The sequence below is a fragment of the Dermacentor silvarum genome, chromosome 1 (genome assembly GCF_013339745.2).
Source record: "Dermacentor silvarum isolate Dsil-2018 chromosome 1, BIME_Dsil_1.4, whole genome shotgun sequence".
Classification (NCBI taxonomy): Eukaryota; Metazoa; Arthropoda; class Arachnida; order Ixodida; family Ixodidae; genus Dermacentor; species Dermacentor silvarum.
Genome location: NC_051154.1, coordinates 271,800,165 through 271,816,344, shown reverse-complemented (window position 1 = coordinate 271,816,344; position 16,180 = coordinate 271,800,165). Strand labels below are relative to the sequence as shown.

The following is a 16,180-nucleotide window of genomic DNA, read 5'->3' as shown; positions in this document are numbered from 1 at the left end:
CGACGATTGGTTGAATAATGAGGTTTATAGTTCCAAAGCAGCACTTTGGGTACGAGGTATATGATATATACACGAAAGCTCTGCATGAACACCTGAGATGCTTTACCGCGCGCATAAATCAATGTACCCGACGATTTTTGCGTTCCACACCTATTTGAATGTGAGAGCTGAGCCCGCGACCCTGCGTTGAACAACAAAACCACATACGTATATCCCCCAGTTCAACGCAGCGGGCTTCCGTGGCGAAACAATAAAGGAAAAAGGTATCAGCAGCCCCTCCCCTGTCGAAGAAATGGGGGTAAGCGAAGCTTGTCGTGTGTTTCTGCCGTGTTCCTCGTAACGAATTGCACTGACGAGTGCCACGTTGTGCTCGAACCACAACCGGTCACACGCACTGCAGCTGGCTTCGAAGCTCCGGTTGAGAAACTCGCGTTGAAACCTGGCCGTCGCACCGGGGAAGTTGGCGCTAGCGTTGCGGAAGCGTGCACCACCGTTGTCGGGTTCCTAGAGGGCAAGACGACGCTGACGTTTGGCCTCAACGTCGCGCTCCCGCAACTCGGGGTCGGCAGCTCTTCGCTGACGTTCGGCCTCAACATCGCGCTTTCGCAGCTCGGGGTCCGTGGCTCCTCGCTGACGTTTCGCCTGGGCTTCGGACGCCCTCACGCTAGAATCGGCACGTCGACGACGAGCCCTTTCCCGAGCGCCCTAAACGGGGCCATCCCAACCGGGCGCCGAGACTGATCTCAGGCGAGGGAAGCTCGACGGAGCGCGCGCCAATCCCCTTTCCTTCCGTTTCCCTCCCCGCTACACACCAAACGACCCTGATTGGCCGTGCGCGTCACGTGATCTGACTCCGGCGCAGCTGTAACAGATGCTCTACTGCAGTAGAGCACCGGCTGCGCCCACATGGGGCGCAGCCGGTTTTTTGCGTGACCACAACGCCACCAAAACTTGTGAGCCAATACAAGCTTCGCTTGAAAACGATAGAATGAGCCTCTGCCAGTAGCTCGAAAGAAACGGGCAGCCATACGGCTGCTTATACAATTGACGCTGACAACTTAAGCACAGAACAAACTTATTTTAGTGGTTTTTCCTAATTTAAATATTTTGTAGAGTGTTTTGCAGCGACAGAGATGTTATCAAACGTGTTGCGTCAGCCGTCGTTTGTGGTATCGAGGACAAACATTACGCATTCGCCATAACATGGCCTAAGTGGTCGTGTATATCGCGCTAGCCTGGCGTGGCGACTCGCAACATTGTATCTGCATTTCCGAATTTTCGTCATTTACCATATAAGGTACGTATTTCCCGCCTACTATACTTGTCTCGTTTAGTTGTGCGAAATAAGTGCTTTGGTATCGATTTACAGAGTTTCCATCGTCTTTAGACCAAAGCTGAATTCTGGAAAATTATCCTCTTAAAGTGTTCTTGTGTATCACCCCTACTTTGACTGCCATAAATGACGGCGCTGTCAGTGGTCGAAAGGAGGCATAGTTTACGATTTAGCATCCTCGAGATAAGTGTACAAATAGCTAAAAACGACACGGCTATAGTCGCATTGAAAACCGAATATGCGTCTGTTAAAGGTACTACCTGAGAAGGAAACTATATTTTCTCAGCTGCAATGATACGCCTTGTCAATCACTAGAGAAAGAAACAAATGCTGGAACACTTCTACCGAAAAAGACTCGATCTATTCCGCCTGGAACACAAAAGCACGCAATAATTTTCCAGCTGCGCGCGTTGGAAACGAGTCTCTTCAGCTGTCGTGAGGGGAGTTAAATGGCCACAGAAGGCCTGATCTTGTGCGTATCAGCGTTCTGATGCTTATACTGACAGTGCCGCTGTCGATGTGGGTCACCTCGTCACCTACGCCGTCAGGCTCTGGATCGACAGAGGGAGAGGCGGCGGCAGCGGCGGCAGTGGCTGCAGCGGCGGCGCCTCTGTGGTTGGAACCATGGTCCGATTGACAGCGGGGGGACGCTGCGGACGGTCCCTGCTGCTCTGATGTCGGCAAGGCTGCTTCGTCTTGCGTAAGCCGAGCCGCCTTCGCCCGCTCTTTCTTCTTCAGCTTGGCCAACTTCTTCTTTCTGTGGTGCTTCTTTCTGTCGTGTTTGCGATGATGCTTCTTTTCTCCTCGGGCGGCAGCTTCCTGCTCGTCGGGTTCATTACTCCTCGCATCGCCTCCCTTCGTCTTGTCCTCCTCAGTTCCCGGCGCCACCGGTCCTGCTACCTGGTGAGATTCCACTACGGGCATCCAGTTTAGGTCGGCAAGTCCGTCGGACTTGCCGGACGACGAAGGCTTTGGAGCATAGGGCGAGACGACATCGCGACGACTAGTGCTGGTAGCGGGCTTTGGTGGTATACAGCTGTTCTGCGGCACTACAGGTGTAGCTATGGACGTATCCGCCATACTATGCCCCCGCGCGCGTTCTTGCGGCAGTTCTTCTCTTGGACCACTGAGCGAATACGATACACCTGGAGCGACTGAAGACGCCTTGCCTTTTTCGACGGGCGCAAGCGATGTGTCAGCTTGGCGTGTGGCAGCGCCGGCCTTAATGGAGAGGGAGGCAGGCCGGGCTTCTGCTTTCGGCGTCGAAGTGCCGGCTGTGGTTGCACGGTCACAGAGCGGAGTTGACGTAGCCGACTGCTCGCACGATTCGATGAACCAGTGCAAGTCTTCGTACATGCTAGAATCGGCGGCCGTTACGGGCAGAATTCTCTTAATCTTCGGAGGGCTGGTCGGCGACCGAGCGCACGAAGGCTTGCTCTCACAACAGAGCGCCGCATTGCGCGGGGCCGGCTTCGGTCGTCTCGTGCGCCTTGGGTCGATCGTTTCGAGTTCAAATAGCTCGAGTTCTCCAGGCGGCGACAGAGCATAGGTTTCTTGATTTGGGTCCCACGCGGCCACTTTCTCCTCCAGGGTCTCGGGCCGTGGCTGGTCGTCGCCAAACTTCGGTGCCGACCAACGCCGTTCAGCTTTTCTAGCACCTTTCAACTGCGCGCATGTATCCTCGATCAGGTCGCTGAGGTCCGCATGATGCGTATTGCTCAGGTGTTGTAGGTCTGATCCATGCGCGCGGCCTCTATTAGACCCGTGATCGATTCCGTTGGTGGTCTCAATGCAACGCGATCGCGTCGATTCTAGTACACCACTGCTTTCACGGCAGTGATCTTGGCGTCCTCGTTCAATTTCTTGCGAGGCCCGCGGGCTCGGCGTCCCGAAGGTGACCCATTTCGAGTGACGAACAGCGATTGCCTCCGCTTCGCTTTCGGACGATTTCTCGGCTGCTGTACTGCGGCTGCGGCTTCCTATGTTGTATGCAGTTGCGGGCATCGGCACTTCGCAGCGGTCTCTAGGAATGCGTATGCTGTCGGCGTTGAGTTCAAGGGGCGCGCTGCGGCGCGCAGAAAGGCGCGACGTAGCGAAGTCCCATTTGGGGCTCGTCGGTCGCGGCGCCGACGCTATCGCGGGACGGCCCGACGTTGGTGGTCCGTCGTTACGTTTTAGGAAACGGTCAAAAATCGACAGTTTTGTCTTGCCCGCACTCCGATGAGCTCCGGGCGCCGTCGACGGTTGCGCATCCGCACTGTGGATCTCAGTAGACGCTCGCATTCCCGCGTAGTTAGCATGGTCCGTTCTTTCTAATCTACCTCCGCTGTGGCTTGAACCGCAAGCGGCCGAGTCTTGCGGGTCCAGGAACGGAGGATGCCCCCGGCCGATTCCTCTGTATGATGGCCCGCTCATGTGGTACGGCCAGGCTTGGCTAAGCAGCTCGACGAAAAACCAAGTGGAAAACGCCGTACGAACTTGAGGGGAGAAGCCCGCTGCAATGCTGTCGAGGAAACGCGACGCTGCTCCCGACGTCGGAAGGCTTCGCAGAAGGTGTGGGTACGGGAGTGCCGCTTGGAGTGTGGCGTCCAAGCATGGTTCGGACGTCCAAACAGCCCACGTCAGAGCGTGCCTACATGTCGCGGCCCTGCCAGGAGCATGGCATGTCGCTGTGACAATGCGCTCACTGGCTTACGCAGACATTGCATGCCTGTGATGAGACAAGAGTTTTCGCAGGCCGAAGCTTTCACCGGCGCCGAATCCTTTTCCGTCTTTTTCTCTTTTTTCCGCGAGCCATGATGATGATGATGATGCCGCAATCAATGGCACAACCCACTGTGGGGGATAGGCCACGAACCGGGTGATATTATGATAGAAAATTGAAATAAATTAGTATAGAAATAAATAAGTAATAAAAATTAAAGGAAAATAAATAAATAATTGAAGATGTGAAACGAACCGATAATAAAAGAATTAACTAGTCTATGCTAAGTTAGTCAGCCTTACCTAGATAATATGAATTTAATAATTAATTAAATACAGTAAAGGATACACGTAAATTTTGAATAATAATATTAATACTAATATAATTGTGATTTTGTGACATTACTTTTTGAATTTGCTAAATCTATAATTTATTGAAGGATAAATAAATCAATCATGGAACGATGGGAAAATATTAATAAGGCAGTCTTTTTGTGTCACAAAGAAAATTATAAATTGCTCGGCAAACATTCCCGTGGTCATATCCTAACACCGTGGCTACAAGTGAGAGTATAACTGGACTGCTTAAAGGCAGTCCTAGATTGCAAAGTGGGATTTCCAAACATCGTTGTCGATGATTAGAAAAGCGCCGACACCATAATAAAAAGTGATCGATGGATTCTGGTTCATTGCAGAGGTAGCATAATGGGGATGCCGCCAGACCACATCTGTGCAAGTAAAATTTAGTTGTGGAATACGGCAACGCAGCCTTGTAAATGTTACTTCGAATTGCCGGTTAGGACACCACTGTCGGTTCCAAGAATAATTTAGATGTATAAAATCTGTAGATTTTGCTAACGCGAGGCTTTTCTTGTCTTCGCTCAAAGAAAACTGTCTATATCTGGCTGCAGTGATATGCGCAGTTGCCGGCAGCACAGATATTGCCGGACCTTTTAAAGAAGCTCGTGCTAAAGAATCAGCTATTTCATTGAGTTGGATGTCTCGGTGGCCTGGTACCCATACTAAATGAACTAACCTTAAGTGGGGTGGAGCTAATGTGTAAAACGTGTTCAAAGCTGTCGAATTTGTAGACGCGTTGAGCGCGCTGCATACAGAAAGGGAATCTGTGACGATAACAACTTTTGTGACATTTAGCGGTAACTTTCGCAATGCAAGAACTATTGCCAGAAGTTCGGCCTGAAAAACTGATGTGTAATCTGGCAGGCAAAGTGAAAAAGACCAATCGAAAGATGGTGAGTAAATTCCCACGCCTGCCTTCTCTTCCCACGAGGAAGCATCAGTCGCTATTACATTTATTGGGAAATGGGCCAAATAGTCTTGCAAAAGGGCATTCAAATATGTTGGTGGCAGTAGTTTTGCGTTATTGGGGAAAATGTCCGCCAATTCTATTTTAAGGGACAATGTGGACCTATCAAACGGAATGATTTCCCTAATGCCAACATTTAAAGGTGCTAATTGTGCCTGCACAAATACAACCTGCGGGGTATGTAACCGGGGCCACGTGTTCTCAAAAAATAAATTTGGTTCACTAATAAATATATATTCTGTACGTCTAAGAGGAGATTCATAAGTCCTTAAGTAGGTTTGAACCGTAAGCATGCGGAATCTCGTGTGGAGAGAAGGTAATCGTGCTTCCTGGTATAACACGTTATTAGCAACGAATTTAGGCAGACCTAAGCATAATCGAAGAGCTTCTCTTTCTAAAAGAAGAAGTGGTCTTATTTTATATTTTGCACTTCCGGAAAACAAAACACAGCCAAATTCTAGAATCGGTCGTACATACATACGGTAGATCATAATTAATGTGTCACTTCGCATACCAGAACGCCGGTTACTGATTCTACGTAATAAACCTACAGCTCGTGTCCCTTTCGTTGCAATATTTTCTATGTGAGAACGCCAGTTAAGTTTTTTATCATATGTGATACCCAGGTACTAAGCGACTCTACCTGTGGGATGGTTCTCTGATCATATACTAATGATAAATGTATCGGTCCGCAAAGCGGAAAGACAAGGACTGCACTTTTGTTTACGTTTAGTTACAGGTGAAGAGTGTGAAGCCACTTCTCTAGAATACATAGGTACGTTTGCAAGGACATGTAAAGGGAATTTATGTCTCTTGCTGTCGCGAAAAATGCGACGTCGTCTGCATATACATAGAGATGAACTTCCCGGCGCAGTGGAATTGAACTCATCAAAAGGTGAGTACAGGAAACAGAACAGCCCCCTGGGGCACCCCTCTTGTCTGATCGAACTTTGTTGAAAAAAATCCGTTTTGAAAAGAATAAAATTTTCTGTTTCTTAGAAATGCAAAAATACATGTGGTTATATATTTCGGAAAATTGTAGGACTGTAATCTGTCCAGTAGTAGTGGGTACTCGACACGGTCATAAGCTTTCGCCACGTCAAGAGTCACTAAAGCACTCAAATAGTGCTTTATTCCTTTCTATTCCGAGCAAGTTGAATACGGCTTTCCAAGTCTACATATGCGCACACCAAATGGAGAGACCAGGTCGGAAACCCATTTGACTTGGGCTCAGTAACGAATTTTTAGATATGTGATCCATCATGCGATCATATAGAACTCTTTCAATAAGTCTTACCATATTTGACGTAAGAGAAACAGGCCGAATATTGTCAAGATTGTAGCCAGCTCCTTGTTTTTTTAAGTAGCGGAATTATTTTGGCTGTCCTCCATTCTTGAGGAATCCAAGCATTTTTTAGAGAATAATTTACTGTGTTCAGAAGTTTCTCTGGAGACATTGCAAACAAAATTTTTAGCATTTCATTGGAAATGCCATCAGGACCTGGGGCTGAGGCAGGCAAAGATCTAACGATATTGGAAAGCTCTGGCATTGTGACTTCCACAAAGTCATCCGCGATGGGAGGTCTTAATGGCCCATTTGGCAAACATGATGTTAAGCGTTGTGCTTATGAATGAATTCTAATGAAGCAGACATCTCGCGTGGTGAAAGAATTACCGACGCAATATTCACTGGTGTTGGTATAAACTTTCTATACCGAAGGAATCTGGATAGAGCTTTTTTGTTGTTAGGCTTAGAGAGGAATGCATGATGTTTTTCATCATATTCGTCATTGGCATGTGATACTGTTTTCTTGAATATGGCAGCTGCAAACTTATAATCACTCCAGTTATTCGGAGACTGATTGTAAAGTAGTTTTTCCAAGCAGCTTTTCGTCGTCTATAATACCGCGTGCATTCCGAATTCCACCAAGGAGAGTGGGTACTTTTATCTTTGGTAACATTAAACTGAGACCTTTTATAGGAACTTTTTAAGACAGCGCAAAGGATCGTGGCTTTGATGTCATCCGGCACCGTTATGTGGGAGTTGAGGGTCGCTTTTAAAATTCTCTGAAATTTCTGGTAATTAACAAAAGTGCGCGCCGAAGACTCTAAAGAAGTAAGAGGCACACAATATCAAACCGAATGGGTAGATGGTCACTGTTTGAGGCTGAGTCGACTGTAGACCAGGAAGTGACGGACATCGCCGAACTAGCAAATGTTAGATCCAATGCTGATTTATAAAGGGCTTGAATAAACGTAACTGCTTTCGTATTTAGGCAACAAAATTTTTGATTATTAGCCCAATCCAACAATCTCTTTCCACATGAGTCTGTTCTGAAACCCCAAGCCACATGATGCGAATTAAAGTCTCCCGCTATCACAATTTCTTTCCTACAAGATTTTACAACGGTATCAAGAAATCTAATGTCTCGAACACGTGCGGGAAAATATACATTAACTAAAGAAAGCGGGAAACAACCAGGAATATTTACATCTAATGCTAATATCTCGCTCTCCGTAGACATATACTGATATGATATGTTTGCTTTGTGGCATATTTTAGTTGTTATCAAGAACGCTAGTCCTCCGCCTCTCGATGGATGGTCCAATCTAAATAAACGATAGTTTCATATGTGGAAATATTGGCCATTTGAGAGCCAAGTCTCCTGCAAAAGAATAATGTTGGGAGAAAATTGTGAACAAAAATATATTAAATCTGTAGCTGCAGAAATAATGGGACGGCAGTTCCACTGTAATAGCTTTAAAACACCTATGAGGAATTAATGCCTACTTTAGAAATCACCTGCTCTAAAATACTGTATTTTAAAAAATCTCTCTTCGAAAGACTGTCTTTACCGTGTTTAGTGGGTTTTGATTGAGGGATTGAACTTGAAGAATTAGGGTTAGCATCTATCTTGGAAAGACTATCTTTAACAACTTTTTTGGTTTTTGAGTGCGGGACAGAAGTGGATGAATTATCACTAGGTGATCTTGTGCGTTTCAGCGTCGGAAGACCCATTTCTACATCCTGGTTGTTTTCCGACACTGATCCAGAGAAGCATCCGTTGTCGGTCTGCTGAGTTGAAGTTGATTGCCTTGCATTTTCAACGTTTTCTGCAATGATTGGCGAGGGATCTATTAGCTGCCCAGCGTAAGTTTGATGTAAGGGGATGTGGAGGAGTCTGTAAGCTAGTGTTAGAACTCGCTACAGAACTGAAAAGCTGAAAAGCGAGCCATGCCACGCAGTGCATACAGATCGTCGTCTTCGTCCACTACCGCAATTGTGCAGCACGGATTTAGTAGCCACCAACGTTTTTAGATTACTATAGATCTAAAAACGGTGGGTAGCAAACGTAGACTTTGAGGCGTTACCACAGCGTTGTCTGCTGGCCGAGCGAAGGGAAGGGAATGAGAAGCAATCGCCCTCCCCGCCCGCCTTCTTAATGTGTGGTTAGCGGGTTTACTGTATTTCTATTTCAGCAGATCCCTCGGCGAAAGTAACCCAAAACCACAAAACAGCCAAGAGAACACGGCGATGGCCCAATCGTAGAACGCTGGTATGTCCTCACCATGCACAGTGGCTTGGCGAGGATGCACGGATGCCACGTACAGTGGCTAGGCGAGAAAAAAAAGTGTGCTGGTAACTCCGTAGACGTCACTATGTAGGTGTGGTTTGTTGTGATACCCACTGATCCAAGTCAGCGTCAAAGAGATACATTGAAGAGTGACACATAACCAGTGGCACATATTTAGTGGCCCTTGGGGCACGTACCCAGTGGTACATACCCATTGGTACATACCCAGTGGTACACACCGAAGGTGGTATCAAAGAAGTTTATTGGAGCCGCACTTACCGGCTGGAACATACCCAGTGGTGGAAGCCTCAAGCTGGATGCGGGTATGACAAAACGAACGCCAGACGATTTGTCAACTTTACATGCTGCATGGCGGCCTACACGAGAAAGAAGCCCTGATAGTCAAACTTCCTCGATTATTATTTCTTCGGTCCCCAAGCACGAATCACAGACAGGAAGCGTCCCTTCTTCCATTTAAATTTCATCAGAAATGGCCAGTGGGAGGCAGCACCAAAGGCGCCCTGTAATACGTAATAGGTGTCATCGCTACTTCGAGATCTTCGGGGGAATTCCGCGCCGAGCTTGGCGAGCCACGTAATGCAAGCGTCCAGAATTCCAGTGTATCTGGAAGGTCTGGACGTATCACGCGAGATCTTTGCGGTCTCCTTGCGCACGTTCCTCCACCCAACGACACTTCGTGCGCAATGTTCCTACGAGCGTGAAACTAACACAACTGCGTAATGTCGACTCGGAAAGGCGTTCCCGTTCCTCAAGGACGAGAAAGAGGACGAAGTATAGGACAAAAGTTATCTACATATCCTCATTGCAAGAAATTTACACCTTCAAGGGCCATCATTGCTTTAATAAATGGAATTCATTTTCTTTCGGCTTTCCCTGTCGTTTGAAAGCCAATAGTTTTCTCTGGTTCTTTAGTCCATTTTTGTACTGGAATGTTCATCGCCTAACGCCAACTAGTTCTTCGAGACGCACGTGGTGTCCCGTGAGAGCTTTGTGGCGTCTGAAGGCTTAGATGCCGTGATCGGTTGTAGCGCTGTGTCGCGCTTCTCCACCGGTAACAATTTTCTAGCATTTTGGTACATGCTTTAGGAATGTGTCCTGCTTTCATGGATAGTACACATTCTAATGCCATTACACTTTTCAAACCTATTTGTGAATAATTTCACTGTTCCTATAACACTGAGCGGTCACAGCTTTTGCAGTAATCTAGTTTCGTTCAGAAAGCAAATAGTTTTATTTATCAGGGTCTAGTGAAGGGAAACAGAGTCATTTGGTTTTTACAGTGGAAAGTGATTAATTAAGTTGCTTTAGATCACATGGATGTGTGTGTCTCAATTACGCAGTAATGCAACCAGGCTAAAGAGAGGGTAAAAGTGGGGCCACAGGGATTGTAACTGCCACCATGGCAGCTCTAAATTCGTCCCAGATGAAAAGGCAAGAACACGCCCGGGATCTCGTATTCTATGCTATCTCCATGTAAAGCTTAACAGGTTTACTGTATTTCCATTTCAGCAGATGTCTCGGTTTAAGACGGCAAATTTGCGTGATTTGTCCTCTCCGAGCTAATTATATGGACACTCCAAGCGGATTTCTGTCGTCGTCGTCGCCGTCGCCGTGAGGATCTGTATGACTTCAAACGGCGATGAAATCGTCGCCGCGCGCCGTATGCTGTTGTGCGAGTGAAAGCGCGCATCGGGAGCGAACGCACGGCGGAGAGCAAACGCGCGTTCTTCGCCGTGCTCCATGAAGGGCTGCAGAATTAAGCGTCTCTTTCCTCCTTTACAATCACCATATAGATAGAGCAAACGCGCGAAAGGCCGTGGGGGGACGGGAGGGAGGGAGGGGAGGCGACGTTTACCTGCGGCACCAAATGCGTATCTATATAAAAACGTTGCGAGGCGAGAAGGTGGTAAAGACTTCCGACGCTGCTCGACGAGTTTCCCGGTTCTGACCTCGTCGAAAACCTCCGAGCCGCCCCAGAGGCCCTGGCAGCAATCACCAACGCCGTGGGCAAAACGGCGACGGTGTCGACAACAGTTCTGCGCGTTGCTGGTGCTGCTGCATGCCCAAGTTTATACAGCTGATAAAACTACTATCCTTACTCTGTATAGCTCTCTACTAAGTTGCTATCGCAATTGATGCTTCGCCTTTCGGGTGAAACTGCGACATTTTTTTAAACTCCACAGGTCCTCCATATAGTTCAAGAGAAAAATTATGTGAATACATAACTTCCGCTGCGCCCATCATTTGCGGCGCCGTCCAGCGGCAGCGGGACCCCCCCCCCCCCCCCCCCCGTCTTTAGCGGAGCCGGTGAGACTGACGTGGAAGATTGGCTCTCTACCTATGAGCGCGTCAGTGAGAACAAGTGGGATGACCCGACGTAACTTCGTCGGGTCATCCAACGGCTTGACAGAGAGGTTCAACCGCACACTCGGTGACATGTTGACTATGTACGTTGCCTCGGACCACAGTAACTGGGACACTGTTTTGCCGTTCGTAACGTATGCCTATAATACCGCCACACAAGCTACCACTGGCTTTTCGCCATTCTTTCTGTTATATGGCCGCGAGCCCTCGTGTACAATGGACACCCTGCTCCCATACCGACCCGACGCTTCTGAATGCACGCCAGTGTCTGAAGCCGCCAAATACGCAGAGGACTGTAGGCAGCTCGCCCGTACCCTTACGACCGCCGCCCAAGGTCGCCAAAAGCTGCGGCATGACAGTAACGTGCCTACACCACATTTTCCGCCTGGTTCCCTTGTTTGGTTGTGGATCCCACTTCACAGCCCTGGCCTTTCAACCAAACTTCTTGCACGCTATGATGGTCCCTGCCGCGTCATCGACCGTACCTTGGCTGTTAACTACGTTGTCGAGCCTGTGACGCCATCACACGACCTTAGACATCGCGGACGTGACACGGTTCATGTCAGCCGACTTCAGCCATACTATGACCCCCTGATCCTACCTACGCCGTAGGTCGCCAGGATGGCTCATCTTCTCTCCCGGGGGCCATTGTAGTGAAGAAGAGGAAGAAGTGCTCTTGCGTCTGTCGCTGTGCGCACCATCAGCGTTCGTGGACTGCCTCGATTGCGTGAGACGTCTAATAAATTGTCATATCACACCTGTCCATATTTGTGTCATTTCACAAGCTAAGTGAAATATAAGAGTACTTGTTGGACTGGTTGGATTCTAGTTAGGGTCACAAACAAAACTGCGCTGCATTCTGTGTTTCGCTCTAGCGCTTAACCTCTGTACCTGGCGTCCACCAGTTGAAGCTGCCTACTTATCTATTTTTGTTTGATAAAAAGGAATATAAAGTGCAATACAAAGTTTACATGCATTTATGAAAAATAATTTGCTATAATACGAGAGCGAGTTCTGAAGCCATTGGAGTCTTGAATTGCCATCTGCGGCTGTCCATTCGGCAAAGTTGGTGTAGGCTGTTGAACACTGGGTGCAGTGTGGGGCTGTACATTCGGAGGGCATGGGTCATGTAGAATTCTGCTAAGCTTGTGAAGCGCCGCACATGCAGTGATTACTATGAGTGAGGTGTCTGTGTCAATTTGCAGCTTCATCTGAAGGCACGGGAACCTCCTCTTCCAAATTCCAAACACATGTTCCACGCTGTTTCTTGTTTTTGCTTGTGACTTGATGTACCTGAAAAAATAACTGCATTATGTCTCTTTGCCTTTATGTGTGTTGTTCGCAATCTGTGAATACAGTGGCACAGATCAAGGTTAGGAATTGCGTTTGATGTTACATGACGTGTTATTTTCATTCTTTCTTTTAGACAGATTTCGCTTTTGACTAACGTTGCACGTTGGGCTTGTTGGTATGTCATGATGAAGGCAAAAGGCGTAGTGCATCAGAAACGGGACACAAGAAGAAGAACACAGAAAACACACGTTTGGCGCCAAATGTGTGTGTTGTCTGTGTTCGTCTTCTTGTGTGTTTCTGATGCGCTGCGCCTTTTGCCTTCGGTTTTGAGTTTAGAGCTTTTGAAATGAATCGCAAGAACATTCTTGAAAATGAGCAAATAAAAAGTGTTTCAATTCTGTGATGGCTCTTGTCTAACCTTGCATGTTCAGATATGTTGCTTTGCCTGCAGGAGCTTTTAAGTTTCTCAGGACACGCTTTCTTCTTCAAAATAATTTCGATATTCAGCTACACTGCTTCATAGAAATTAAAAACTACCTTGCCTGTACTCTGGGGTGCCTTGGGCGGGATCCTTGAGAGGAGTCATCAGATATGACCTGCAGGCATAGCCCATGTCTCCGAGAAGAATACCGGGGATGGCACCCGTCTCGTACAGCACTCTGGCGCGGCTGCTGTCGAAAATTCTGCTATCGTGGGCAGACCCTGGCCAGCTAGCCACTACATCATAAAATTGTAGGTCGGGCCCCGTGATTCCCTGCAAAATGGCAACTTCGTTAATAAAGGCGATATCCAAAATGCAATAACACATAGAGAAAATTCTGTAGAGGTGAACATTTTACCGTGGCAGCACAATGTGAACCGATTGACTGGTTGTAGACTTTTTGTCATAAGTAAAGCTCTACCATAACGCTCATATTAATTGTTCAATATGCACGAACACACTTGTTGAAACGTCAAGAAACCAGAGTACTAAAGTAAAAGTAGATGCTACAATACTTTTGTCATTGTCAAAGTGTAGCTCTGTGGTATGGTTATGCAGTTGAATCTCGATTACAAGATCATGACCGATACGAATTTTTAGCAAGTCCCGGCCCAAGTACATCAGCCTACAACGTGCTAAATTTCGGATGTTGCAAACCGCTTGTCGCAAACCGCCGTCGCGTGATCTCTGGCGGTACGTGCGAGCGTGTATAATTAAGGAACGCGTGTCACCTTTCAACAAAATACATGACGCAGTCTTCGCATAACAACGCAGTATCCCGACAAAGCCGACTTTAGCGATTATAAGCTTGCCGAATTTTCAGGTGTCCTTGCTCTCGTTGCATTAATCTACTTATTTTTTACGTTCTTGTGTAATACAATTTTCAAGTGACAGAATTTTTTTTTTGCGATGTCCCAAAATACACACATAATCGAGATTATACTGGATCAAAATACGAGGCGCTGCGATTTCATGGGAACTACGTTTTCCGATGTTGAGCAAGAACTTGCCGGTTCAAGTGGTGGCCGCGGTAGTTGTCGATGAGGACCGCGACATAGGTGGAGGTTAAGGTTACCCTCATAGCAAATTCGAAGCTTCGACAATTGTCGTAGCACAGATGTATACTGGCGGTGTGAAACCGCGTCGTAAATTAGCGGGGTGATTTACTTGTTGTTACGTCTGTTACATTTACAAAAACGTACTACGAGCTGCATTATGTACCGCTTCTGTTTGCGTATCAAACCACCACTGCAATATTTGTAACGAGCACTCACCTGAACATTTATCGAAAAGTATCCTTTCCGGTTGCGGTACACCTCGGCGTGGTCACCACCGGGGCTCTTAATTGGCACATGGGTGCAATCAATGCACCCACTCACACCGGGAAACTTGCCTATTCTATAGAAATCTTGCATTACACCGCTCATTTTTGAAGCGGCGGGAAATTGCACAAGCACAGGAAATAGGCTTCTGGCGATCATAGTCGATACGCGTTCGATTACCCGTGACACTGTCGGCTGTGAAACATTCACTAGGTCGCCGGTCACAATTTGGAACGTGCCGGCTCCATAGAAGCGCAGTGTGATGAGCAGCTGCAGGAGAGGCGGCACAGGGAACCCACGTCCATCGGTGTTCTCCCGCAGAGGCAGCCTATCGAGCAGCTGCTGCACGGTCCTTTTTGTAAATCGATAACGGCACAAAAACTCGTAGTCGTCGTACACTTCCATGGGATTCAAGCGATCCCTGAGCACTCCCCGTGGCGGTGACGCGTATGAAAAGGCTGCCCCACGCATTAGTTCCTCATGACGCTCCAGATAGTTAACGAACTCCGCGAAGTTGTCGTCCATCGCCGCCATTTTGTTTGTTTACAAGGGAGCGTTAAGGTAGGTCGGAGGCTACCTTAACCAAGCCTTACTTATCACGGCGATAAGTACGAGAAAAGTTCTGCGATAAGTACAAGGTTGGTTCTTGAAACGCGTTAAGGGCTGTTCGCTGCCTTAAGTCATAAGTATAAGTTTGGTTTGTGAATACGGCGGTAAGTGCGCTTGGGAAAGGAGGCAGCCGTCGACCGTAGTTTTCTGCGCCGCCTCTGCTTTTCTGCGTGCTTCTGCTTTTCGGCGTTTCTACTTCTTTTCTATTTAATGCGCGTTTTCTGAGCGATATAAGCAATAGCCATCGCATGTGCGTGGTGGCTAAAGCTTCAAGGCATGTCAACGAACAATAGATGACCCGTAAAACGAACAATCGCAGGGAATTGTGGGGCGCGCCGTCTGCTAGCAGTTTCCGGTTCGATGGACGACGCGTAGACATCGGCGGCATGCCCGCGCACGAGTTTTTCTACGCGGTTTCAAGGTTTCAGTTAACTTTGGGCGCGACGATGACGAGCCAAGAAAGGCAAGGATACGCTTTTATTTATAAACGAAATCTGGTTTTCATTTCGGCAGCCTTTTTTGTTTTTGCCAGGTTTAGCTCTACGACATTTGCCGCTGCTTGGACGCAGCGTCATTGACTGGTCTGCCTGCGGGTCAGTCAGACAGATGAAAAAGCTACCTTTATCCGGTAATTTATCAAGAGCATAGAAGCATTCCTTACTAGCCTACAAACATAGACACCAAGGACAACATAGGGGAAATCCCGTGTACTTACTAATTGAAATAAAGAAATTGATAAATTAATGGAAATGAAAGTGGATGAAAAAAACAACTTGCCGCAGGTGGGGAACGATCCCACGTCTTCGCATTACGCGTGCGATGCTCTTACCATTGAGCTACCGCGGCACCGTTTCCCCATCCACTTCCTGAGGTATTTATGTTTTACTACTACAACTAACCCTGGGAGTGTTAGCCAGCGCCACTACTCACAAACCTTGGCGGCGGATGCGGAACATCCTTTCTGCCGCAGGCATCACGAGTACGTGATCTTTTTGGGTGTAGGCAACTGGTCAATAAACCCACATATGCTGCCTGAAGGCATCAATGTTGCCGGATTTGAGACCCTCGCTATGTAATGAACGAGAAGAAAGGGATCCGAGGGGCCCGATATTTATTAATCACATAAGAAGCCAACAAACATAGACATCATTG

The 16,180-nt window shown here is 47.6% G+C and overlaps 2 protein-coding genes and 1 non-coding gene across 3 annotated transcripts; all 3 read right to left on the bottom strand.

Moving 5' to 3' along the window:
• Positions 1–1,759: 1,759 nt before the first annotated feature.
• On the bottom strand, positions 1,760–3,616 carry LOC125942817 (serine/arginine repetitive matrix protein 1-like). Its single transcript, XM_049661055.1, has one exon. The coding sequence runs from the start codon at positions 3,614–3,616 to the stop codon at positions 1,760–1,762; it is 1,857 nt and encodes a 618-aa protein (XP_049517012.1).
• Positions 3,617–13,142: 9,526 nt separating this feature from the next.
• LOC125942816 (putative nuclease HARBI1) lies at positions 13,143–15,056 on the bottom strand. Its single transcript, XM_049661054.1, has 2 exons — positions 14,372–15,056; positions 13,143–13,370 (listed from the first exon to the last, which is right to left on the bottom strand). Exons 1-2 carry the CDS (start codon positions 14,951–14,953, stop codon positions 13,143–13,145), a joined length of 810 nt encoding a protein of 269 aa, XP_049517011.1. The 5' UTR covers positions 14,954–15,056.
• A 746-nt stretch (positions 15,057–15,802) lies between these two features.
• On the bottom strand, positions 15,803–15,874 carry Trnat-cgu (transfer RNA threonine (anticodon CGU)). Its single transcript has one exon. It is a non-coding gene; the product is annotated as a tRNA-Thr (tRNA).
• Positions 15,875–16,180: the final 306 nt, after the last annotated feature.

What these genes read in the sequence shown, in the direction of transcription:
- LOC125942817 (XM_049661055.1), bottom strand. Translation starts at nt 3,616, where the DNA reads ATGCGAGCGTCTACTGAGATCCACAGTGCGGATGCGCAACCGTCGACG.
- LOC125942816 (XM_049661054.1), bottom strand. Translation starts at nt 14,953, where the DNA reads ATGGCGGCGATGGACGACAACTTCGCGGAGTTCGTTAACTATCTGGAG. An exon ending in ACTTTTCGATAAATGTTCAG is followed by an intron (nt 13,371 to 14,371) that starts GTGAGTGCTCGT and finishes GCCATTTTGCAG; the next exon opens with GGAATCACGGGGCCCGACCT.